Source organism: Diadema antillarum, unplaced genomic scaffold (assembly GCF_040938485.1).
Source record: "Diadema antillarum isolate AM-2024a unplaced genomic scaffold, OU_Dant_1.0 seq00001218_RagTag, whole genome shotgun sequence".
Taxonomy (NCBI): Eukaryota; Metazoa; Echinodermata; class Echinoidea; order Diadematoida; family Diadematidae; genus Diadema; species Diadema antillarum.
In genome coordinates this window covers 224,462-251,913 of record NW_027272010.1, presented here as the reverse complement: position 1 = coordinate 251,913, position 27,452 = coordinate 224,462, and the positions used below count along the sequence as shown (strand labels likewise).

General features: G+C 38.7%; 1 protein-coding gene across 1 annotated transcript in view; it reads left to right on the top strand.

Moving 5' to 3' along the window:
* The first annotated feature begins 16,461 nt into the window (after positions 1 to 16,461).
* Positions 16,462 to 27,452, top strand: part of LOC139744902 (DNA-directed RNA polymerase III subunit RPC7-like) — a 33,963-nt gene continuing 22,972 nt past the window's right edge. Inside the window, exons 1-2 of the mRNA XM_071655315.1 lie at positions 16,462 to 16,659; positions 24,736 to 24,865. Of these exons, the coding sequence (XP_071511416.1) occupies positions 16,537 to 16,659; positions 24,736 to 24,865 (253 nt within the window). The 5' untranslated portion in view covers positions 16,462 to 16,536. The remainder of the gene's footprint in view (positions 16,660 to 24,735; positions 24,866 to 27,452) is intronic.

Here is a 27,452-nt window from a genome sequence, read left to right as displayed (position 1 = left end):
ACCCTAAATCGTTCGTCATTAAATGCGCCAACTCAAAACAAGTCCATTCTTTTTTAGCGACAACCAACTTCTGCAACACTTCAGTCTCTATGACCACCACATAAGGGAGAAATAAAGCGCGTTCCAGTTGATTTATCAGACGACTCAATTCATCAAGAATTACGGGATCAGGGAATCAGCGATGTACACCGCATTTACAAAAAGGTCAATAACACTCGCTCTGCCACATCCGTTGTCATTGTCACTTTTAACTCAAATCTCCTTCAGCTGTTGTACCACAGGAATAGTCCTGTGGTATTTTGGGACGTACCACAGGACAGTACCACAGGGCAGTACCACAGGACAGTACCGCAGGGCAGTAAAACAGGATAGTACCACACGACTTGTCCTGTGGTATTTTGGGACGTACCACAGGACAGTGCCACAGGGCAGTACCACAGAACAGTACCACAGGATAGTACCACAGGACAGTACCACACGACTTGTCCTGTGGTATTTTGGGACGTACCACAGGGCAGTACCACAGGAAAGTACCACAGGATAGTACCACAGAACAGTGCCACACGACTTGTCCTGTGATATTTTGGGACATACCACAGGAATTGTCCTGTGGTATTTTGGGACGTACCACAGGACAGTACCACAGGGCAGTCATACCTCAGGACAGTACCACACGACTTGTCCTGTGGTATTTTGGGACGTACCACAGGACAGTACCACAGGGCAGTACCACAGGACAGTACCACGGGAAAGTACCACAGGATAGTACCACACGACAGTATACCACACGAATTGTCCTGTGGTATTTTGGGACGTACCACAGGACAGTACCACACGAATTGTCCTGTGGTATTTTGGGACGTACCACAGGACAGTACCACACGAATTGTCCTGTGGAAATTTGGGACGTACCACAGGACAGTACCACAGGAACTAATCCTGTGATATTCCTGTGGTATGTGTCCCAAAATCCCACAGGAAGATCATGTAGTACTATTCCACACAGAAGTACCACACAGCAAATTAAATGCGTAATATCACACAGTCGTGCCCCATACCAATACCACACGACAATACCACACATTTTTATTATACAAAAGGAAGTACCGCAGAAAAATACATGATATTCTTTTTTTTTCTTAACATTTTATACCAGCAAGAGGACTATCACATCAGGAGAATATCAAACAGCAGTATCACACAGGAGTACCACATAGGAATATTGTAAGGCAGAACCAACTGAAATAACAAAAATATAAACAAAAAAGCACATATTGATATTCCTCAATTAATTGATAGATGAGTTATGCTGTGAATTATAGCAATTGATTTGCCATTACTTAACCTGTCCTATACTCCTAGAGTATTGCCTATTTAGTGAAAGTGCTGATGTAAAGCATGAGAAATTTCATAAGGACTCCTGTAGTACTCCTGTGGTACAAATTTTTACATAGCTCATGAATATTCATAAAAAGCACTCTAGATTTTAGAAAATACATAAATGACTTACAAAGTCAAAGTATTAATGATGGGACTTACTTTGAACTTTATGAAAAATTGTCTAAGTATGTTATGTTATTCCCAATATCATAGATATTGTTATGAAAGTGTAATTTCATATCTTGATAATAAAGTATAATCTAGTGAGTAACCATGCCTTGATGCTTTGTACGGATAGACGGCCATATATACTGATACGGTTGATGGCTACCTAGGAATAGGATATGACTATATAGATCTATTATAGGACTAGAATGACACTTGGCCATTAGACTCTCGTTCGAGGTTTAGGAGTAGGACAGGTTATTAAGTAGGGCCATGTTTGTCCTGAAATCCATTACTCAAATATCAGGAATATGCCTTGATATGTGGCTAAAATTCTCCCAGATTTTTTTTTTTTTAATCTATCCTGTGTGGTACTCTCCGGTGGTACCATGGTAATGCTGTGTGGTACTGCCCTGTGGTAACGCTGTGTGGTAATGATCGACCTGTGGTACTGTCCTGTGGTACTGTCCCAAAATACCACAGGACAGTTCCTGTGGTACTGTTCTGTGGTACTAGTCCTGTGGTACTGCCCTGTGGTACGTCCCAAAATACCACAGAAATTCCTGTGGTACTGTCCTGTGGTACCGGTCTTGTGGTACTTTCTTGTGGTACTGCCCTGTGGTACGTCCCAAAATACCACAGGAATTCCTGTGGTACTGTCCTGTGGTACGTCCCAAAATACCACAGGACAATTCCTGTGGTACTGTCCTGTGGTACTTTCCTGTGGTACTGTCCTGTGGTACTTTCCTGTGGTATCGCCCTGTGGTAATTACCACAGGAGTACCACAGGACCTTTTCGTAAGGGTTAGGCTGCGTTCACATAGAAGTATACTATTTGGGTATTCGGGACTCGTTTTCGAGGGCACGCGAATCGCTTGAATCGAACGATAGGATTTCCTCACACCGGTTCACATAAGAGGGCACTATTCGAAAGTACCGAATAGCTGTGAAAAGTATAGCAAAGTGGGAATCGAGCTTGTTCGATTTTCTTGCAGCGTATACCGTCCCTCGTTTATGAAAATAATGACAATTTTGGTCTGGATTTGCCCTTTAGCAAAAATAAGCATGTAGACTGACATTCTGATGCAGTTTAGAAATTGTTTATAAGATTTGCTGGGTCCTGGGATGTAGGAGGAAGAAATCCTCACTGCATGGGATGGTGAGTTGACGGTGCGGGTGATGGTGTACTCGGTGCCCGAATACCGAATACCGAATACCGAATACTTCTATGTGAACGGGGCCTTATGCAAGGATAACTGCATGTATTTATCTACAGTATTCATCTCATACAAAGTCAACGGCGTAGCCAGGATTTCATCTGGGGGGGGGGCGGTTAGTCTGCGAGTGAGCGAAGCGACCGAGCCCGAGCGAGCGGAGCGAGCGAGGGGGGGGGGGGGGAGGGTGTGGGAGGGGATGGGACACGGTAAGAACTTTTTGCATTTTGATGTTGTAAATGGTGCAGTTTGATGCATGTTTTTGCGCGTTTTATCGACGTGAAACAGTCCCACTTGTTTAAGGTAGCAGTTTATTTTGATGTAGATTATTATTGAACAATTTACCTATAAAATGGTATGATTTAAATACACTTCTTGTATTAATTCTTTTCACTGAATATCATGAACGCGACTGAACCCGAGCGAGCGGAGCGAGCGAGAGGGGAGGGGAGGGTTTGGGAGGGGGTGTCCCCCCTCCCACGGTGAGAACTTTTTGCATTTTGATGTTGCAAATGGTGCAATTTGATGCATGTTTTTGCGCGTTTTATCGGCGTGAAACAGTCCCACTTGTTTAAGGTAGCAGTATATTTTGATGTAGATTATCATTTAACAATTTGCCTATAAGATGTTATCATTTAAATACGCTTCTTGTATTAATTATTTTCACTGAATATCATGAACGCGACTGAACCCGAGCGAGCGGAGCGAGCGAAGGGGGAGGGGAGGGTGTGGGAGGGGGGTGTCCCCCCTCTCACGGTGAGAACTTTTTGCATTTTGATGTTGCAAATGGTGCAATTTGATGCATGTTTTTCCGTGTTTTAACGAGTTGAAACAGTCCCACTTGTTTAAGGTTGCAGTATATTTTGATGTAGATTATTATTTAACAATTTATTTGCCCATAAAATGCTATCATTTAAATACGCTTCTTGTATTAATTCTTTTCACTGAATATCATGAACGCGACTGAACCCGAGCGAGCGGAGCGAGCGAAGGGGGAGGGGAGGGTGTGGGAGGGGGTGTCCCCCCTCACACGGTGAGAACTTTTTGCATTTTGATGTTGCAAATGGTGCAATTTGATGCATGTTTTTGCGGGGTTTTTTTAACGAGTTGAAACAGTCCCACTTGTGTAAATGGTATCATTTAGATAATCTTCTTGTATTAATCATTCTTACACTGAATATCATGAACACTGTCTGTTCAGCAATCAAACAGAAAAAGCATGCACAAGAGGGTGTAGATAGGGGCATATCCCCTCCACACGACGATGATTTTGTGTTTTCAGACCTGAAATTCAGCGATGTGCAAATTTTTGGTGCAATACTTTTTCATCGAAGTGATAAAATCACGGAATTCAGCTCTTATTCCGAATGTGCACCATCTGTGTGTATGTATAAAGTCTATTGAGGTAGAGTTTAGGGGGACGGGGGATTCCCCCTCCCGCTCGCGGAGCTTTTGCGTTTTTAGAATTGAAATAAAGCGATCTGGATATAGCCATAGTCTACTTCTATATGCATGGCGGAAGGGGGGGGGGAGGGGGAGCGGGCGAGCAGGGAGAATGCGTGGGCCAGTGTTATCTCCACCCTTCCCTTCCGATGGAGCTTTTGCCTTTTTTAGGTTGAAATTGAGATATCTCGTCTACGCATATTTGATGGAATCAACATTTGGGAAATCACACACACACACAAAAAAAAAAAAAAACTGATGGGGAGGGGACTGAGGGAGGAAAGGGTCGATTAAAAGGGGAAATTCCTCTTATACATGAGGGAACCTTGAGTTTTCGGAATATAAGTGATAAGTCTTGTGCACTCAGAATTATTCATTTTTTTTTTCAAATCTAAAAAGTGTACTAAGCTAGGGAAAGAGGCACAGGGGGAGGGTTTGGGAGGGGACCCCCTCCCAAGCACGAAAGATTTTGCGTATTTTGAATTGAAATTCAACGATCTGGTGCACACTTTGAGTGAAATATTCAAAAAAATATCTTATTTGATGACAGGTTGCAAAGGAGACCCGCTTCATGTGCATGCATACAGTGTACACGCATTTTTTTTCCGCCTCCCAAATCCCCGGTCCAAATCTGGGGGGAGGGGGGGGGGACCGCCCCCATCGCCCCCCCCCCCCCCCTGGTTACGCCAGTGTACAAAGTACTAGTATATCGACACTGCAAGGTTTTTTTTTTTGGGGGGGGGGGAACCCCAATGTGCATCATTTTCAAAGTGTCCATATATGATAAGCAGCTTTACATCCCTTCAATGTGCAATTTCTCATGATGTAGGTCGAAATATAATGAGACACACATTTATGATTGTAAAAAATTATTTAAGAAATGAAACACCTCTTTTCTCCCAGCTATTTTACAGATTTATTTATCTTTTCTTTGTCTTTTCTTTTTTTTAGAGCCCTCAAGAGGAAACCTGTTTACTTCCTGAAATGGCCGCTGTTAGGGGTCCCTGGCGGCAATATTTTTTTTTTCCCAGTCTAGTACCGGTATCAGAGTAAAAGGCTACTCAAAAGCATGCATTTTGTATTATAAGAATGCAAGCTCTACTTTTCACATGTCACTGCTTACCAGTGGAGATGTTGAAATCAACCCAGGTCCGTCTTTAGTGTGTCAGCTACTAAAGATCATGCTGTTGATAACTATACAAGACGTGCATATATAGTATTTCGGACCTTTTACAGCTGAACCCTTACAATGTTTACTCCACTAAACCTTCTTGTAAGTGCCTTAGGATTAATGAAGTGACATGGCAACGAATAACAGCACTACAGATTAACAGAGTGAAAAAGACTCACAGAGGTAAAAGAGTAGACAAAATAGGGATCAAACTGTGAAGTTGTTACACGAAAGAAAATTTGTGAATTCTGATATTTCATGTATAAATTTGAAATTTGCTATGTTAAATGCCAGATCGCTGAAGAACAAAACCGCTGAATTTGTAGATTATATTCTTGATCATGAATTAGACATTGTTGCTATTATTTTGTGAAACATGGCTTACGCCTAATGATGCTGCTCCGATTGGTCAATTGACACCATGGCTTCACATTATTTTAAGCACATTCCCAGAGTTGGCAAACGAGGAGGAGGAATAGCTGTGTTGTTCAAAAGTCAATTAGATGTCAGAATTGTAGATTCCCCAAATGTTACATCATTTGAAATGATTCAGATAACTCTGAATTATATGCAGAAATCGTTGCATTTCATCAATGGATATCGTCCACCTAGTTCAGTACAGTTTCAGATTTTCTTGGATGAGTTTTCTAATGTTCTCGATAGACAGCTTCTCTGCTCGTCTGACTTGTTGATTGCAGGTGATTTCAATATACCTATATGGACTCATCAACTTCGAATTCGAAGTTGTTCTCTGAATTATTGTCAGCCTTTAACATGATTCAACATATTAATGATCCAACTCATAATCGATGTCATGTATTAGATCTGCTTATAACTCATAAAGGTAACACTGTACAACTTTGTAATACCGGTGTTGTGGAAGGTATATCAGATCATTCAGCAATAATGTGTGAATTGAACCTTCCTAAACGTTGTATCAAAAAAACATTTGTTGTTACACGGAATTTGAAATCTGTAAACCCACAAGAGTTTGTTGCTGATATTCATGTTAAGTCTCTTTTATCAGCTGAATCTCAAGTTAATAATGTTGATGATGAAGTGAATTTGTATAACACCTTACTCACTGCCACCCTTGATAAGTTGGCACCTGAGAAACGAATCAAGGTCACAATACACCCCAATACGGAATGGTATAGCCCAAGCAAAACTGCTTCGTAGACAGTAAGAAAGGAAGCCAGTCAAGGTCCACAAAACTGGAGATTCACAAGCAGATGTATCATGCACAAAGACGATGTGTAAATGCCTTGATTAAAGATGCTAAGTTACAATATCATTCAAAAAAGGTTACGGATTGTGGGAAAGATACAAAGAAGTTGTACAAAGTTGCTAATGCTTTACTTTACCGAAAACAGCGATCTCCTTTACCAGAACACCTCACTCATGGTGATCAAGTTGAGTTAGCCAATTGTTTTAATGAATATTTCATAGATAAAATTGTGGCAATCCAACGGAGTTTCCCAACTCGTTGTGAACAGCCAAATGACATTGTATGTGAAGTCAAGTCAGAATTGAGTGAGTTTCAGTCTGTCACTGTTAATGAGATGGAAAAGCTTATTAAGAACTCATCTAACAAATCATGTGAACTTGATCCAATCCCAACAGATTTGGTTAAGAAGTGTGGAAGAGTTTTAGCACCCGTTATCACGGGGGCATCCCACGAGACCGACACCCACGAGTCATACGGTCCACGAGACCGACATCAATAGTAGGTCCATGAGTCATACAGCCCACGAGTTATACGGCTCAGGAGTCATACAGCCCATGAGTTCGACACTACGTACAAAAGGCTCATGAGACCGACACTAAGCAAACATAGCCCACGAGACCGACACTAAGCAATAAAGGCTCATGAGACCGACACTAAGCAAAGAAAGCCCACGAGACCGACAGTAGGCAAAAAAGGCCCACGAGACCGACAACAAGCTAAAAAGGCTCACGAGACCGACACTAAGCAAAGAAAGCCCACGAGACCGACAGTAGGCAAAGAAGGCCCACGAGACCGACAGGATAAACAGCGCCATCTACATGTCAATCAGCTGTACAGGGTGTTCCATGAACGGAAAAATAACATACTGGCGGGTGTAATTTCGTAACGCTATCAATTGAAAGATGGTGACCATCTACATAATTATGAACGTCATCAAATATGTATTTCTACATACTTGGGGGGGGGGCAAGTGTGTCAGGGAGCGACATTGTTATCAAGTGGAAAAATTGAATTATATTCTTCATGCCCCCGCTCCCCCCCCCCAAAAAAAAAATAGAAGAATTAGTATTTTTCATCCCCCCCCCCAAAAAAAGAGACAAAAACACAAATGAATTTAACAGAGGACAATAACGATGTATGAATTAATTTTAGAGCATTGATAATGCCATCGTGCTATTTTTAAAAGGCTTTCCCAGTTTTTAGCTAGAAAATGGACAAGATATAAATTTTACCTCTTCTCTTTCCCGATTCACTAGTTACTTATTCTATTTTAGATATTCTACCCTCCTGCTTTGACGTTTTGCAGTAAGATATATTTTTAATTTTCTCTGTAACTATGATGTAATTCTACTGATTGAAACGTTTTATGTCGCGGGGATTCACCTCAGTTTTGTGGCTTGTGTTATTCTCCTCCGAACAGTACATCTTATCGTGAAATACAATAGCTGTTTTCATGGATGCATCTGGGTTTTTCCGAATCCCTAACGCTACCTTAATAGACGATTACGTTACTTTTTTTGTAATTGATACTAAATCAACACCCTCGCAGGTTTATTGTAGAAAGATCTGTTACACACTTTTACTGTACTTTGTTCATTCTTTTTTCACAAACGCACACCCATGCAAACACAATTAAAGATCCTGATCATTTCGGGGGGGGGGGGGGGCAACTGGTGGGGTTACACCCTGTCGGAGATGGCAACTCTTCTCTTCCATCTCTCATATCTTCCTATGCTATTATCAGGACACCCTATACAATTTATTGCTCTATAGGTGGCGCTGTTCATCCTGTCGGTCTCGTGGGCCTTTTTTGCTTATAACCGGGGGGCCAAAAGCTAAAAACAGAGGTCGAGTTGCACTCTCTCTTCAAACTAAGTAGACCATGCTTATTTTCAAGTTTTTATTGTAACAAACAACATTCCACTGGTCTACCTCAAAAATTTTGTTGCGAAAGCCTCCAAATCCAAGATGGCGTCCAAGATGGCCGCCATATTTACTGAATTTGTTATTTAAATGATAGAATTCGATAGAAACATCAGATTTCATCAAATGTGATGTCATATCAAAGAGAATAAAATTTTCTACAAGTTGATACCATTTTTGTGGGTTATTGTGATAACTGGATTGAGATTTTAAGAAAAAAACACTCATTTTTGATATTTTTCTGAAAAAAGGAAAATCATGAAAATGCTTGATTCAGCATAAATCAGAGAAAGACTGAAGAATTATCTTGAAACGTTTCAAGAATTTTGTTTGACATATAATTAATATTTGGAGAAAATTAGGGGTCAGTACCATTTTCGGTTCGGGAGTTATAATGTCTCAAACTTGAAAACTCACTACGTAAAAATGGCCACTTTAGTTGTGACCAAGACCTTGTTGGTCATAAAAAAGCTTGCGCGCGCCAAGACTACTACACGCACTACTTGCACTGGCGATTGTAGCAGTGCCAGTGGTGCGTGTAGTAGTCTTGGCAAATGCAGACTTTTTCTTTGACAAACAAGGGTTTGTACCTGCAAACTAAATTTTCATACCAAGTGGTAGCTCAGGTGATACTGATCGCTATTATTTCAAAGTAGATTGTTCTGAAGCAGATGAGATGAAACCCAAAAAAAAAAAAAAGTGTCAAATAGAGGTAGTAGCTTGAAACTTGGCACCAATCTTGTTATAAATAGTTTAAGACAGAATTTAGATCAACCGCTCAAAAAAAAAATCAAGATGACAGCCATCAAAGTTGACATAGTGCATTGCGCCAAATTAAATGTATTATTTCAATTTTGATACAATTTTGTCTGTTGCGCTATCTTAAACCGTCTTAGGTTTTTATGGACACATTTTAAAAACAAATCGAGTAGAAGTTTTTACTTTTGATGTGAGGAGTGAATAACAGAAAACGGTGAATTTAGAGTGAAATTGGAGTGATTTTTGAGTGAAAATGTTCATTTTCACTCATTTTAGAGTGACCTTAGGCAGGGCCCCACACTAACTTTTATTTTTGGTGGCCCAAAGGCAAATATCCGACCTTTTTCGGTGGCCCGATCAGGCCACCAAATTCTTCATTTCTGACATTTTGGTGGCCCGACGTGCGTTTTTGGTGGCCCTGGGCCACCGGACCACCGTTAGTGTTGAGCCCTGCCTTAGGGATCACTCGTCACACTTCGAGTGATCCCCGAGGTCACTCTAAAATGAATGAAAATGAAAATTTTCACTCTCGAGTGATCCTGATATCTATATTATGGGAAAGCATCTACCAATGGCATAAGTTCAGATCAATTGTGACACTATAACCCACAAGAAATCAGCCTAAAAACAATGTAAGAAAAATCTGATAACAGTAAATACAGTTTCAGCATGTTTATTTGTAAATGTGAATATACAGCACGAATAATCAATTTGGACAATTTTATTCGAACGATATACTGAAAAAGTAATTTCGCACAACACATTTAAGAGCAAAGTTGAGAAATTGCCGCCATGTCAGATTTTTTTTTTTTTTGGGGGGGGGGGGAGGGGTTCGGATCAGAAGGGCTTTCAAGGACATCTGCGGATCAGACATTATTACACATATTATACCATCATCATTCACATTTCTACAATAGCAGAGTAACATACAAGTAAAAAAGCATATCTTGGATACAGAAGCATTTCTTTTTTATCAAAGATTGGGCCTTACCCAAACACTGGAATGAGCTCCACCCCCCCCCCCCCCAAAAAAAAAGACCCTCAATATGGTTTACAGTAGTACAATATCGTTCGGATGTATAGAAACATGTAATAGACAGCAATATAAGAAGATTGAACAAAATACATCAAATTATAAGTTATAAGTTGAGATTTAACTTTCACGCAAAACACTAAAGGTATTGTTTATCATTGGGAGAGATATCACATTCGATTTATATGTGCAGGTTAGTTGTATCACAAAACATTCTACCATGTAAAAAAAAATATAATAAAGCCTAAAACATACGGAGATAACACCATTTCTTTTCAAGAAACCATAACCATGATAACTGTTAACAATCTAGCTATATATAAAAAGACATTCTTATCAGATCTATTTAGTATACTAACAATATTTAGCATTGATTATACTGATTTAAGTTTGTGCATTAGTTGTTCTATCCCTAACTCACAGTTTAGAACTAGTTTGAGGAATTAAGTAAAACTGGGTTTTTGTTTTACGTGCACTAATCACGTGCTAATGGTAAATAATGCCTTGAACGACAACCTCGATTAATTACCGCCATCTTGAATTTTGTGTGGATACTATTTTTATCGCTAAATAGTACACATTGGCAAAATTTGTGCCAAATTCCAAGCTCCTATCTCTTTTTGGAAAATACTTTCTATTCAATCTTATCTGCCTCAGAACAATCTACTATGATGAAATGCTACAGTAATAGCGACCAGCGTCACCTACCACTTGGCATGAAAAGTTAGTTTGCAGGTACTTGCAAGTCACTAGACCATAACAATATTACATGTGACCATGTAAACACATTGTATGCAAAATTTATAATGCATAAATATAATTTTTTCAAGTTTTAGATGTTAACTTGTCAACAGTGTATGATATTGCCTATAATTCCAGAAATATGAATTATGTCTCAATCTCGGTAAATCTCAATCTCAATCGCAGGTTTCAAAACAATTCTTCAGTTCTTCTTTTTTAAATATTAAATCATGCATTTTTACATTTCTTCCTTTTTTCAAAACAATTTAAAAATATGTATCCCCCCCCCAAAAAGAAGCAAACAACAACCCCCCCCCCCCCAATTTATCACAATACACAGCTAAAACGGTATCAACTTTTAGGAAGTTTTGCTCTCCTTCATAATGACATCAAATTTGTTGCAATCCAATGTCTCTATCAAATTTTATGTTTGAAATGTTAAATTCAATAAAAATGGCGGCCCTATTGGACCGCATCTGTACTTTGGAGGTTTTTGCAACAAATCTACTGAAGTGTACTTATGGAACATTGCTTAGTATACTTATTATTATGTATGGTCTTGTTTATAGAGAGAGTGGAACTCGAAAAATAAGGACGATCTTGGATTTGACCCTCTGTGACGTCTTTGGGAACAGATGCGTGCAAATATATATTATGTTAAATTGGATTTCAAGTTTTAGACATTATAACTCCAGAACCAAATACAATACCGACCCACAATTTTCTCCAAATATTGATTATATTATGGGAAAGATGTTAGTTTCTGCATGGTTTTCATAAACATTCTTAATTTTATTTTTTTTTTACTTTTTAGAGAAATATTCATGGTGCATTCTGAAAAATGTCTCCATAAAAACCTAAGATGGTTTGAAATACCATTAAAATGTTCAGAATATATAAAAACCGTATAAATAGACAGCAAAACAGACAAAATTGTATCAAAATCGAAATGATACATTTACTTTAGGCGCAATACACTATGTCAGCTTTGATGGCCTGCAATTTGAATTTTTTGAGTGATTGATTCAAATTTTGTTTTAAACTTTCTATAGCAAGGTTAGTGTTTCGAGCTTCAACCTCTATTTGAAAGATATTTTTTGCTTCATCTCATCTGCTTCAGAACAATCTACTTTGAAATAATAGCAATCAGCGTCACCTGAGCTACCACTTGGTATGAAAAGTTAGTTTTAGGCACAAACCCTTGTTTGTCAAAGAAAAAGTCTGCGTTTGCCAAGACTACTACACGCACCACTGGCACTGCTACAAGCGCCAGTGCCAGTGGTGCGTGTAGTAGTCTTGGCGCGCGCAAGCTTTTTTTACGACCAACATGGTCTTGTCACAACTAAAGTGGCCATTTTTACATAGTGAGTTTTCAAGTTTGAGACATTATAACTCCTGAACCGAAAATGATGCTGACCCCTAATTTTCTCCAAATATTAATTATATGTCAAACAAAATTCTTGAAACGTTTCAAGATAATCCTTCAGTTTTTCTGTGATTTATGCTGAATCAAGCATTTTCATGATTTTCCTTTTTTCAGAAAAATATCAAAAAATGAGTGTTTTTTCCATAAAATCTCAATCCAATTATCACAATAACCCACAAAAATGGTATCAACTTGTAGAAAAGTTTGTTCTCTTTCATATGACATCAAATTTGTTGAAGTCTGATGTTTCAATCAAATTCTATCTTTCAAATAACAAATTTAGTAAGTATGGCGGCCATCTTGGACGCCATCTTGGATTTGGAGGCTTTCGCAACAAATTTTTTGAGGTAGACCAGTGGAATGTTGTTTGTTACAATAAAAACTTGAAAATAAGCATGGTCTACTTAGTTTGTAGAGAGAGTGCAACTCACTCGTTAAGTAAGCGACTTTTTGGGGTATGGCCCTCCGGTTATTAGTGTCGGTCTCGTGAACCTCTTTTGCGTAATGTCGGTCTCGTGAGCCTTGTATGCGTAGCGTCGGTCTCGTGGACCTTTTAAGTGTAGTGTCGGTCTCGTGGGCTTTGTTTGCTTACTGTCGGTCTCATGAGCCTTTTGTGCGTAGTGTCGGTCTCGTGAGCCGTATAACTCCTGGGCTTATTTTACTTGATGTCGAACTCGTGGGCTTTATTTACTCAGTGTCGAACTCGTGGGCTGTATAACTGGTGGGCTGTATGACTTGTGAGCTGTATGACTCGTGGGCTGTATGACTCGTGAGCTGTATAACTTGTGGGCTGTATGACTCGTGGGTGTCGGTCTCGTGACGTGCACCCGTTATCACAAGAATCATAAATGCTAGCCTGAGATTAGGTGTAGTTCCACAGGTGTGTAAAAAAGCAGTTATTCATCCAACTTTGAAAAAAGCAGGCTTAGATCAGGAGTGTCTAAAAAATTACCGCCCAATTTCAAATTTACCTTATTTAAGTAAATTGCTTGAAAAGGTTGTTTTCTCACAACTGACAACGTATCTGCAAGATAATGAATTGCTTGATTCATTTCAATCTGCGTACAAGCCTGGTCATGATGTAGAAACACTGTTAGTCAACTTATCAGATATTGTGTTCAGTTAGTGGTAACATCACTGCTCTTATCATGCTTGATATGAGCTCAGCTTTTGACACAGTCGATCATGCTATTCTGATTCAACGATTGAGATATTTGGGCATCAAAGGAACTATTCTTGATTGGTTTATATCCTACCTATGTGATCGATCTCATTATGTCAGAATTGGTGATTCTACCTCTTGTAAAACTATAACAAAGTTTAGTGTACCTCAAGGTTCTGTTGGAGGCCCGCTGCTTTTTTCTCTGTATATGCAACCAATCAGTGAAGTATTTCGCAAGCATTGGATTAGTTATCATTGTTATGCGGACGATATACAACTTTATTTGTCTTTTAAACCCACTGTGTCTTCATCATAGGCGCCGGAAGTGGGGGGGCAAAACGCATTTTTGCCCCCCCAAAAAGCCCCCCCCCCCAAAAAAAAAAAATAATAATAATAATGATAATAAAAATAAATGAATAAACAAAGAAAATAAAATAAATATGTATATATATGAATAAAAGGGAAAAAATATGGCTACAAACGGCAGCTTTTGGACTGTAAAATGTCAAAATTTTCAAGCTCGCTCGCTTCGCTCGCTCGCATCCAGCAGTTGAGCCCGGTGCGCCTCCCCCTTGATTTCTAAAGCGAAAAACATAGCTACGACGGCAGTTGTTGGACTCTAGAATGTCAAAATTTTCAAGCTCGCTCGCTTCGCTCGCTCGCATTGAATCGTTATGCCATTCTCCTAATGTTGCTGACAGTAATTGCCAGTAGTTGCGCCCGATGCCCCCACCCCTTAATTACCAAAGCGAAAGATAAATATAGCTAGAAACGGGAGTTTTGGGACTGTAAATGTCAAAATTTTCAAGCTCGCTCGCTTCGCTCACTCGCATTGAATCGTTATGCCACTCTCCTAATGTTGCTGCCAGTAATTGCCAGCAGTTGCGTCCGATGCCCCCCCCCCCCTTAATTTCCAAAGCGAAAGATATAGCTACAAACGGGAGTTTTGGGACTGTAAAATGTCAAAATTCTCAAGATCGCTCGCTTTGCTCGCTCGCATTGAATCGTTATGCCATTCTCCTAATGTTGCTGCCAATAATTGCCAGCAGTTGCGCCCGATGCGCCCCCATTTATTTCAAAGCGAAATATGTAGCTACAATTAAAACTCCAGTTTTGGAACTGTAGGATATCAAAATTTTCAAGCTCTCTCGCTTCGCTCGCTCGCATTTTATTGTTATGCCATTCACCTTATGTTGCTGACAGTATATAATTTGTCGATCGTTTCACACCGTCATTCCATAATCCATGTAAGGAAAACTTACAATGTTCCTCAATGACTGTGTTGTTGAATGTATCACATTCCGTAATGTATTGTAGTCCCATTATTGCTCACGCACACACGCACAAGCATACAGACCGTCAAAATTACTTTATGGTTCCCCCCATGTGTCGACCCACCGTACGCCACTTTACATATATATATATATGTATATGTATATATATATATATATATATATATATATATATATATATATATATATATATATATAATAGATGTGTGTGCGTGTGTGTGTGTGTGTGTGTATGTGTATATTGTGTAACATATGCATGGTCTAATCTTGAGCCCCCTCCAATGTTTGCCCCCCCAATCCAAAACTGCTTCCGGCGCGCCTGGTCTTCATTGTCATCCGCCATTGCAAAACTCGAAGCATGTTTGGAAGACCTGAAAATCTGGCTTACATCCAATGGCCTTAAACTAAATGGTGATAAATCTGAGTTTCTGTTATTGAAATCAAAGCATATGTTAAGCAAAGTTCCGATTATCAGTCATGTCATGTCAACATCGGTAGCACTTGCATTACTCCGTCGAAAACAGCCCGTAATTTAGGTGTCATATTTGATCAGGAAATGTCATTTCGAAGTCATGTAACTCATATTCAGCGGAATGTTCGATATCAGTTGCGTAATTTAAGTTTCATAAGGAAATATTTGTCTAAATCTGCAGCTGAGATACTTATTCATGCTTTGATTTCTTCTCGGTTGGATTTTTCGAATTCATTATTGTGTAATCTTCCAAAAAAAAAAGATGTCACAAAACTTCAACGGTTGCAAAATTCTGCTGCCCGATTGTTAACTTTTACTACTAAGTTTGATTCCATGTCACCAGTTCTCCGTTCCTTACATTGGTTACCTGTAGAAAAAAGGATTATTTTCAAGATTCTGTTATTAGTACATCATTCAGTTCATTCTTGTTCCCCAATATATATAAGTAATTCTGTTAAAAAATACAATCCGACACGAAGGCTACGTTCATCATCAGATACATTCTTACTCCAAACACCCAGAGTAAAACATGGGTATGGTGATCGTGCTTTTTCCCTTATGGGACCAAAATTGTGGAATCAGTTACCTCTTCAGTTTAGGGAACTGTCATCTACAGAGTCATTCAAATCCAAAATTAAAACTTATCTGTTCCTTTCATACTGAGGACTGTAATTGCTGTATGCCATTAATGTTGGATCAATATTGTATTTTTAATTGGTATATGTTGTATTCTTTATTTGGTATATATTTGTTTTTGTTTACCATTTTCTTCTTTGTTGAAATGTTTGAATATGTATATGCATGTAAATATATAATATCTTTTCATTTTTTGAAGCGCCATGAGCACTGAAAAGTGGATCTGTGCGCTATACAAGTAGCCACTATTTTTATTATTATTGTTATTAAGTCACTATAGTGTGTGTAAAGTCTACGGCAGTCTACTGACAAAAAAGGTCTGAAACCTAAGACTAGGGTAGTGAGAGAGTACTAGTACTCAGTAAGTGCGCTTAGCCTACCAACGTTGTACGAGCTTTATCGGGGTTGTTTTTCCAGTACATGTGTACCAGTGTACCCTCGATCCTACTTCAGCGGTAGGTACTGCACTTTTGAGGCTATAAACCCACATTATGGCTGGAAGAGGCCGAGGTCGTGGACGAGGTCGTGGTACATTTGCTGCAGATGCTCTTGGTTTGGGAAGGGGTGGTGAATCTCTGCCAGCTCCAACAGTTCAGCCACCACCATTGTTTCCGGTCAGTCCCTCGCGTAGAGTTTGATGTTTGTTTGTTCGTCTGTCTCTTTAACCTTTCGCGACCACATTCTACTGAATTTCTAGCTATATTGCCAGTATTTCCTATTGGTATTGCGCAGACCTATCCGCCGGTCGCCAGGACCACTAAAAATAAGTGAATAAATTTGTTCAGCAGCGTGTTCAATGTAAACTGCTTTTCAAGTCGAGAATAAAAAATTAGCCTAATTTTACATCTTCTTAGTAGATAGTAGGTGCCTACTAGTGTAGGCCATGGGGTGAGCTGGTTTTTTCGCTTGTTTCGTTCCGACAACTGCGGCACTAAAATTTCTCCACAGCTACGTGTAAAGGCTACAGGAAAAAGTTCGACACAAACCCTCCTGCAGTATTTTGGTAATTTAGGGGGAAACAGTGAACTTTTGTTTTTTGTCACTGAGGAGCTGAATATGTACACTTTGCCGTGTACGATATTCATTCGCGAACGATCATGTGATGTATGTTATCCAATCCGAATCGAGAATTATTGTTTACGAGTCAAAATGGCCGCCCCCTGTGAGCCTGTCGACGCGTCTACGTCGTCTGCTCAGCCGAAACTTTTCAGATGCGTTATTATGCATGTAACATCGATGAAGTTTGAAAATTTCACGGCTATGACAAACCTAAGATAGACGAAATCTATTTTGTGTGCCAAAGAGTGGATCAAATTGAGTGGGGGAGACCGTGAAATCGCAGACCAGACCGAAGTGATTCAGCTGCTCAGGGGGACTGACTGCAACCTACGTAGTAGGATAATTTACAGGTTAGTTTACGTGCGTACAGTCGTAGTAGCAGTCGACACTGCAGTGCAGTCTCTCTCTTATATATGCGTATAAATGTTAATGACCATGATGACTACAAGTACAACGTTAGCTATGTTATGAACGTTGCTTGTGTATGTTATAATGGGCGCTAATGCAGTAGCTTAGCCGTTAGCGTGTCTGTTACATTTTAGATAAATTATCTTGAATTTCACCTTGGCATGGCATAGCGCCGTTATAATGTAGCCTAACATAGATGTAATTTTACATGTTGTTCTACGTACATCCCAGGTTAGGTTGATGTAGCTGATCGGTGATATTGAAAAAGGATTGAAAAAGGTCTAAACTGCATGTAAATTTATATTTTCATAATCATGGCCATGGAGTATTAATATTAAAAATCCATCCTGTTTCTCTCACCCCGAAATTGGCGAATCCCCCCTCAAAACACACATTTAGCATCTCATTAAATTAACTTATTAATATTTGATATAAATAGATTTAAAAACCCAACAATGACAATAACATAATTTCAACAATTAAACTCCCTAAAACATATGATTACCATTATGTTGTGCCAAACTATAAAGCAGTGGGTGGTGGTGATAGTGAAAGGCCAAGGATTACTAGTATTAATGATGATAAGGCAGTTGTATTCATGATTATGATAATTGATATGCATGTGATCAGGTGCTGAAAGCTGTAGATGTAATTTAAAATCAGTAATTGCACTGCAAGTACAAGTTGAAGTAGTTGATGATGACAATGATCATGAGGTGTTAATGATTAACTGGCATAGTACTAGGGCCTATTAGTAATTACAAGATTCAAATATTGGCAGTCAATAGTCTACTGTACATTTAATGATATATTGAGTGTAATGTTCAACCCCTCCCTCTAGCGTTTAGCCTTTTTTTCCCCCTAACAAAATCCAACGGCTAATCATTGCTGTTCATTTCTCCATTGTATTAAATAGGATTCCATGAAACGTGCTACAAGAGGTTTATAGATAGCAAACGCCTGAATCTCGCTAGGAAACAAAAGCTGAAGGAGGAGCCTGGTCCGTCAACAGGAGCATCTGTTTCCTCCCCTAAGATGCTCACATCAAGATCAAGATTTTCTTCTGGAAGCTCTTCAGGTTCTGCTGTGTTGCCTGTAAAATGCATCATTTGCAACAGAGTCAACCTGCTCATTACTTGCCAAGGGAAATAGGTTAATATGATTGATATTGAAGCATGAAAACATTGTCATGTTACTATAAGTTGTCCTTGATAAAATGGAGCAATATATATACACCACTGAAACATTCACACACATACACAAAGAACTTCAGTGCAAAGTTCAGAAACAACAGAATGTACTGTATATGCACCAATGCTTTGGTCAATGTGATTGATATTCAAGAATTGACATCTAACCAAAGTTGTGCAGGATAAAATGTCTTTGTAATACAGATTGCTTCCTGTATTTTGAATGCCAATGTTTATGCAACATGTTTTGACTCCTTGCCTCAGTATGTGATTGTTCGCCTTTTAGCAAACATTTCTGCCCACTATTATGATTTGATTAGGGTTGAATTATTCTAAGAACAAAGATGTTTTCCTAAGTGTGTTTTTTTTTTCATAAAACTGAATGACTACGATTAAAATTTGTTTCTCCCACTCTGGGAAAAAAAAAATATGTAACTATTATTAATACTGAAACAGAATGTTCACGTAGAAAGGTCAGTACAATGTAGGTGTGAGGACAAAATCAGTTTGCTAAAACTAATACACACCAGCCAAATGAAAATTGTGCATAAGTTGAGTCAGGTTTGCACAGATCCTCTGATATTGGAAGTTAATTGCAATGTTATCATAATCTTTAATGCCAAACCTGTTTTATTCTCTCCAAGATTTTCAGGTACACATTGCCTCCAATACAGAATCCAACAGTTTTCACTCATGAATGGGTAAACTATAATTTTGTCTTTATTTTATATATTGGCATTTTTCAAAACTTTTACACCCTTTCAAGGATATTTGGACCATGGAATGTTCCAGGAAATTTATTAAAACTAGAAAATTTGAATGATTATCATTTTGAGCTATCTTACATGAAAGGAGGTAGTGTCCCACCATGTTGTAACCTAATGATAGCAATGAAAACTTCAGGAAATTTTATGAAGATTAAATTTTCTAGTGCTAAAGTAATGTATAATATTTCATGAACAACGTGATTGCTATGTGATCAAAGTATATTAAAGCTTCTTAAGAAGAAGAAGAAGAAAAGAAAAACATGTTTACTGATAAACAATATGATCTGTTTAATAGTAATGTCTCATGTGTGTAAATGAGTTTGTATGTGTGCGTGTGAGTGTATATAATATGTCAGCGTTTTTATGCACCTGTGTATGTGTAATGCACTGATCAAAACATGTATTATATCATTGTCTGTGTTCATGTTTATGATAATCTTTTTTATGATGCTGATGTGATAAATGGCCAAGGCATGTAGAATAATATTTTAATACACTTGGGTCCCACATGCACGCGGACACACACACAAACAAACGCACTGATTTTTTTTTTTTTTTTTGCCTTGAATGATTAGTCATTTGATTAATAACATGTCTTTGAACAGAATATAAGGCATTTGCCTTGACCTCTGACGGTCAGTCAGTGCTCTCTCTCATATGGTCTCGAACCACTTTGCTCTTGTCCTCCTTTGCATAGCCAGCATCAGGAAAAGTTGAAACATGATATATAATGCAACTATTAAACCAAAACTTCACTTTTTTTTTCTAGGTATATGGCTAAAAGCAGTGCTTTACAAATGTGTATATGTATTTCAGGCTAGAAACACTATGGGAACTATACTGCGGCTAGCAGCCCCATACGCATAGCGTCATGGGGCTGTGAACTGTAGCATACAGGATCATGACGGATGTTTTATCGCGGACAAATATCAACTTAAAATCGGAAAAAAATCTTCAATTTGAAGACTTATTAATGAATTTGAAGTATTGATAACAGAGTTCGTGCAAGGTTTGCTTCTGCAAATAGTTCCTTTCTGTTCAAATTGATGACTAAATGTGACTCGGTCGAGAGGAAACTGGGAGAGCTACACTGAATTGACGGCCAGCACATGCACACACAGACATCTGATATCCAGTCAATGGATTCGAAATTTGTGCGCAGTGATGTGTGCGCCTGCGCTGACCGTCAATTCAGCGTAGCTCTCCCAGATTCCTCTCGACCTAGTCATATTAAGTCATCAATTCGAACAGAAAATGACTATTTGTAGAACCAAACCTTGCACGAACCCTGTTGTCAATACTTCAACCTTACTTGTAAGTCTTCAAATTGAAGAATTTTTGTTCGATTTAAGGTTGACATTTGTCCGCGATACTACCCTGTCATGATCCTAAATGCTACAATCTGCAGCCCCATTACGATATGTGTATTGGGCTGCTGGTCGCAGTTTATAAAATATGGATTTTCTCAAAAACTGCAGGATATTTCGAGGAGAACTTTTTACAGTATATTTAGGATGTACAAAACATCACATTTCCGCATTCAGAAAGTAGTGCCAGTGTTGCCGGAACGAAACCCATTTTCTAAGCCTCTTTTTCAGCTTCACCCCATGGCCTATAGCCAGGAATGAGAAATCTTCCTGTATTTATTAAAACTAGGTCTAACGTAAGAGTTTCTAGATGTTTTCTGATAGGGTCTGACTCTGATTAGATCTAGACTAGATCTATATGCTGATAATCATATTTTCACGCTAAGTAATCAGCTTTAAATTTATATGAACTCTAAATATTGTTAGTTACTCTGGAAGTGGAGTAACTATACACAACCTAGTCTAGTCGCTGTATGCTTCGCACAGCGTCTGGTGGTCGGGCTAGAAGTGGAGATGATAGAAAAATAAATATTTAGTCTAGAAAATCAGAATTGATACTAGCTAAACTTCCGATAATGCAGCTCTCCCACCATAGACTCATACGGACAAGCAAAACCAAATAGACTTGCTGGAGAAAATTCAAAGAAGAGCTGTTCACTTTGTATGTGGGAACACACACCAGAGTCAAAGAGAGAGGCCAGTGTCACAGCTATGAGGGAAAGTATCTGTCTGGAGTGTCTCCCTTCCCTAGAAGACAGGGCTAAGAAAACAAGCTCGACTTACCACCTTCTACAAGGCAATTTAACAACCAAATTGCAGTACCCATACCACACTACCTCAAACAGAGACAAAGACCCCGTTTAAAGTGCGGGGCCAATTTTGTCCGTTTACACTGCCGGGCTCGGCCGCGCTTTTGATTCAAACCTTTCAATATATTGTCGTGGCGCTCTGCTTGTTGTAAACAAACGCAATTTGGTATTGTCTGGTTTTCAGACCCTTTGCCAAATGAATTCCGTGGCGACGAAGCCGTTCGGACAAAGGCCTTTGCCGAAGGAAAAAATCCTTTGCAGGACAAAACCACCTTGAACTATACTAGTTTTTGACGTTGAGGGGGTTAATATCCTGAACAGCAGAATAGTACAGGCAGAGGGTTTGGAAGCCAGACTGCAATTGGCCGCGCATTTGGCCCAGTTTATGTTTACACAGAGAAAAGGCCGGGCTCGGCCGCGGCTCGGCCACGGCCGAGACCACCTCCAGAGCGAGGCCAAATGCGAGGCCAATTTTGGCCCCGCATTTGGCCTTTTGCGCGTTTACACTGAAGCGGGGCTGGGCACGGCCGCGGCCGAGCCTCGCACTGTAAACGGGGTCAAAGAACAACATGAAGCAGCCAGCATCAACGCTTTATGAGAACCGGCTCTACCTTGGATGCGTACAATTATACAGTTTTTTCCCAAGAAAAATCAGAGACTGGAATAGGCTTCCTCAACACATCATTGAACTGCCCTCTGTTCAGCAGTTCAAGAGAGCCAAAGAAGCCACCTAAGCATGGCAGAGATTTGTTTTTACTTGCACAATGAGCACATCCTATACATTTGAAAGAGCACAAAGCACAAACAGCATCCACTATCTGAAACACCACACCACAAACCCTCATCCAGTTGCTGAACAGGCTTTGATGAGAAGGACCACAGAAGTAGAAGTAGAAGTAGAAGTAATTACATTACACTCGCGACCCACAGCGAGTCGGGGCTTGCAATGATTTCGAGTGGAAGGAGTTTTGTTGGCTGAATGAGAAATTTTCCTGTTGTCCTATAACAGATGTTCTTTGATAATCATAATTTCACCCTATCAGCTTTATTTTACTCTGGAGACGATAGAAAAATAAGTATTCAGTGTAGAAAATCAGAATTGATACAGCCTAATCTTATGACATGATACTGCAGTGCTCCCGGTTCCCTGTACTACACTGAATATTTCGCAATGTTTTTAGTTTTGCGAATTTAGCGAGTTCGGTGCTATACTGTATACGCTATAATTTTTGCGTACATAAATTTTTGCGAATTGCCGATGTCACACATTTTCGCGAGTGGTTAAATTCGCGATTGGCGGACCAGAGAAAATATGAAGTGGCAAAGAAGGTGTGAATTTTCAACTTACTAACATATAAGAATGATACGAGTTATACACTGCATGAAAAAGACTTGCCAAACTCTGCGAACTAGTAAGTTAGAATTCAACATTTTTGAAGTGGTTAAGTCCATCGCGCTAGATTTCTGACGAGTGGTCCCCTTGCGATAATGGATTGGCTCTCTACAGTATTCGTAAGTAGACGTGGACGTGCGTAAACAAGATTAGCCAGTATGGTCTGTTAGGTAACCGTGACATGCTAGTACTGAAATGTTCGTATCATCATCAAGGCAAGGGATTCATTTTGGAAGGTAATATTTTCGCGTGTTGTTAATTTCGCGAATAGCTCCCGACTCGCGAAAATAAAACCCCCGCGAAATATATAGCGTATACAGTATGTGAATCTAGAAATGCGAAAATATCGGATAAGATGTGCATACATACATTGTGCATTCCGCGTGTGCTGTACTTGACAATCGCAAATTTAACCACTCGCGAAATTGTCGTGAAGTCAGACTCGCTAATAACTATGCTATAGAAAGTATACTCATGAAGCAGTGATGCATTAGAGTGTATGGAGATCTGGAGAGCTTTATCAGTCTGGGAAATCTGCTCTTGAGGGGGCTTCATCTCACAAGGCACTCTTTCCCTTATGAGCACTTCTTGGGTACTCAAGTCAAGAGGCTCCCTCCCCCACAGTGCTCATGAGGCCTCCTCTTCACTTCTCATCCATCTCACATCTGATATATATAAATGGTAACAAGTTTTCACTTTAATCTTTTGTTATACACACATGTCCACTCTCCATGATGAGAAAAAGAAAAAAATTGTATCTATTTGTTTTGATGATTTTTGTCAAAACACGAGAAAGACATAAAAAATTAACAACACCCTGTTTGCAATCGGTGCATATGTGCCCGCTATTTTCCCGTACTTTCGCAATGGGAATTGGCGCTTATGCAGCATTCGTGAGCCCAATGAAGGTGTTCAGCTGAAGATCGTGGAGCAGCGCATATTGCATAGGAATTGTATATCGTGCCGCAAGCCAAGGTACTAGTGTGCACAATGGCGAAAACTGTGCCGGGTTTGGCCTTGGTCAATCTTGACCACTGGGTTTGTCATTGGTCATATTTTTATGATAACAGCATGTAGAAATAATCTTGACTATGTAACAAACGCAAGCAGAAGAAAACGGACTAGAAATGGATATAATTTATTAGTGGAAAAATGAGCAAAGAAAATGGGATTCCATTGGGATTGGTACCCGAGACCTCCAGATTGCCAGCCCGGTGCTCTACCGACTGAGCTATAGAAAGCCCTAGTTCAATGTTCGTCCCAGAAACACTAAATTCTCAGTGCTTGGATGGTCAGAAGCTATAGCAGTGTGTATGTGTACTGTAAAAGTGGATATTTTTGCGCCACTAATTTTTCGCGCTCGGCCCGGTAAGAAGAGTTTTGCGTGTTTTTAATTCCGCGTATCAAGACGGTAAGTACTGGAACATATGGCATGCAAAAAAATTTGCATGCTTTTATTTTTGCGCTAGTTTCTGGTTGTGCAAAATTCGTGAAGATTTCAACACCACAAAAATTTCCACTTTTACAATAATAGTATGCTTCAAGCAATAATTATTGTATGTATTGTGCCTGTATAATAATTTTATACGAACTATTTCAGTTGGCAGAACTTGTATCAGTAACCCCTTTCATTTCTTTTAGAATGTTCTTTGAATTTTGTCTATGATTTTAAAATGTTTTCCTTGCTTGTTTTTTAGCTACTAGAATTCCACCCAGCCCCATTACCTCAGAGTGAAGGTAGTGAGTACATGTTCCTGTTGAAACAAGAATACCGAGGCTATATGAGAGATTCCCCATACTATATCAAGCCTTTAAACAAGAAGAAAGGTAATTGATATGGTATTTCAGCCTTTGTGCAATTTGCTGTAATTCAATTATGTGAACTCCTACAAACAAAAGAGACAATGACATCTGTCAAGGATGGGATAAGTTGCATAAAATCCTCTTTGGTTTAAAGAGAAACAACATGATGCATATTTGGAGTACCGGTATCAGGTTACTTGACTTAAGAATTTGAAGTGAATGTATGAAGTTTGATTTCCCACTTCCAGAAAGTAGTGCAAAATGTCCCTTTCATGTCTCATATGTCATTGACTCATTTGCCAAGCATTTAACATTTTGTACAACTACCCATATTTCAAATGTGACTTTTGGCACAAATGCAAATTGTTATAAACGAGATATGAAACTCGTCACTTGAAGACGAGTTAGGTGATACACTGGGGGGGCATCAGATATCGGTCACCCGTGATTGACCACGAAAAGGCTGTGATTTGCGACTTGAAGCTATATTGAGATACATTTATGAAGTCGAGTTCTTTGTGTTTCAGATCAAATTGTTTCTGTCATGCAACCAAATGGAAATTCTGTGCGTGTGTCTGCATGTGCGAGTAAGTCGATTTTACAGGCTATCTGAGTACATTGTAAATTATACCAAGAGGTCTTCAACACAAACAAATTGAAACATGACAAAGTGTTAATTAAAGGCCATCTTGACTTTAACATTGGCATTTTCAAACATGAACTTTGACCCTTATTTGCATAAGGGCAAGTCCAAGATAAGGTCCCCTCAGAAGGCAAAATTTCATCTTTGCTCAATATTGACATATTTGGTATCATTTTGAAGCTTATGAGTTGAAGTTTTGATTTCCATGGAGGAAAAAATGATAAAATGATATTATGTAAATTTATGCAAATTTCAAGGGCTTCATTTGCATAAATGTAAAACAGCGTTACGTATGGGACATTTATAAAAATTCATATTTATTCAAAGGAAAGCAAATGATATTTGATTAATATGTGGACATAAGAAGTTCATCAAATAGTTTAACTTGGTGTGAAAATGTAGGGATTATGCAAATGATTATGCAAATTAGCTCGTGTCCTATCATGAGATGTCCCATACGTAACAAAATGAGGTCATTTTTTACGGTTTTTTCTGAAATTGCTAAGGTTATTTGAATGCCCTTTTGGAAATTTCTAATTTGTTGTTTAGAGAAATTAGATACCATAGAAAAAAGAAAAAACAGTAAAAGAAATATTCTTTATTAGGCATTGAAATAATGTTACGTATGGGACAAATGCGTTACGTATGGGACATCCTCATATATATTGCATGTGAATGCATGTACTTAGCTGGGAAGGTCTCTTCAGTACACAAATGGTCAATCATCCTGGAGAAAGCATCCCAACTTTGTAGCTACTTTTTGAGTTATAGACACTTGAAACAATACATGTACTTGACTGAACAATTTTCAGAAAGGGGGAGGGGAAGATGGCAAAATACACAATGAAAATCAACATTAAAGGGATGGTATAGTTTTTGTAGAAATGGGGATTCAGTTTCCAACATTTTATGAGATGACTGGAAACCAATAATATGAATTACTAAAGAGCATACAATTCTAAGACTAGAGAAATTCAAAGTTAATTTGATGGAGATCCAATTTGAAACGGTTGACTCAAATCAATGACCTGACTGCTAGACAGACATCATACATCTACTTGATTACTGGAATTCCACGCAGCAGGTATTGCTTACAATGTATCTATTAAAATTAATATTTCTTGTGTCAAGTTGTTTTTTATTGAAACTAAATGGCAAACTGCCCTTCATCAATGGAAGTAAACACTTTAAACTATTCAATTTTTTAGTAGTAACTATCCTGATAAAAATAGGGCATACATACTCACGTTGGTCATAAAAAATATAGAATATGATTGAATATGATTATGATGGTAAATATTTGGGGGATGTTGTTTTCTTGACAATCTGGATCAGTATTTGAATAATTTCAACTGATTCCACCTCAATAATTATGCAAAAATTTGTTTCTGGGTATTTTGCAAAATTATTTTGCAAAATACCCATAAACATGGTTCTTCACACACTAAACGAATGGGGGACAAAGGGCATGCATACTAAGGTTGGTCATAAAAATATAAAAATATGATTGAATATGACTATGATGATGAATATTTGGGGAATATTGTTTCCTTGACAATCTGGATCAGTATTTGAGTAGTTTCAACTGATTTTACTTCAATAATTATGCAAAATACCCATAAACATGGTTCTCCACACACTAAATGAATGGGGGACAAAGTGTCCCATACGTAACTGTCCCATACGTAACACGTCATGTCTGTCTTTTATTAGAACCTGTAATTAGAGCTTTTTGCCTAATGACATGAAACTTACCTGTGATAATCTTGAGTGTTGTGACTTTCATCACAGTGAGTTACAAGTTACAAGTTGTAGAATGAAATACTTTCAGAGAGTTTTGAGGTTGAAAAAAATGTTCAAAAAAACAAAATTTTTCTGGTCCCATACGTAACGGCACATATTTTCTCTTCTAGAATATAATTGTCAAGGTCATTTTTCTCAATTTTTTACATGATTATACTTCTCCTA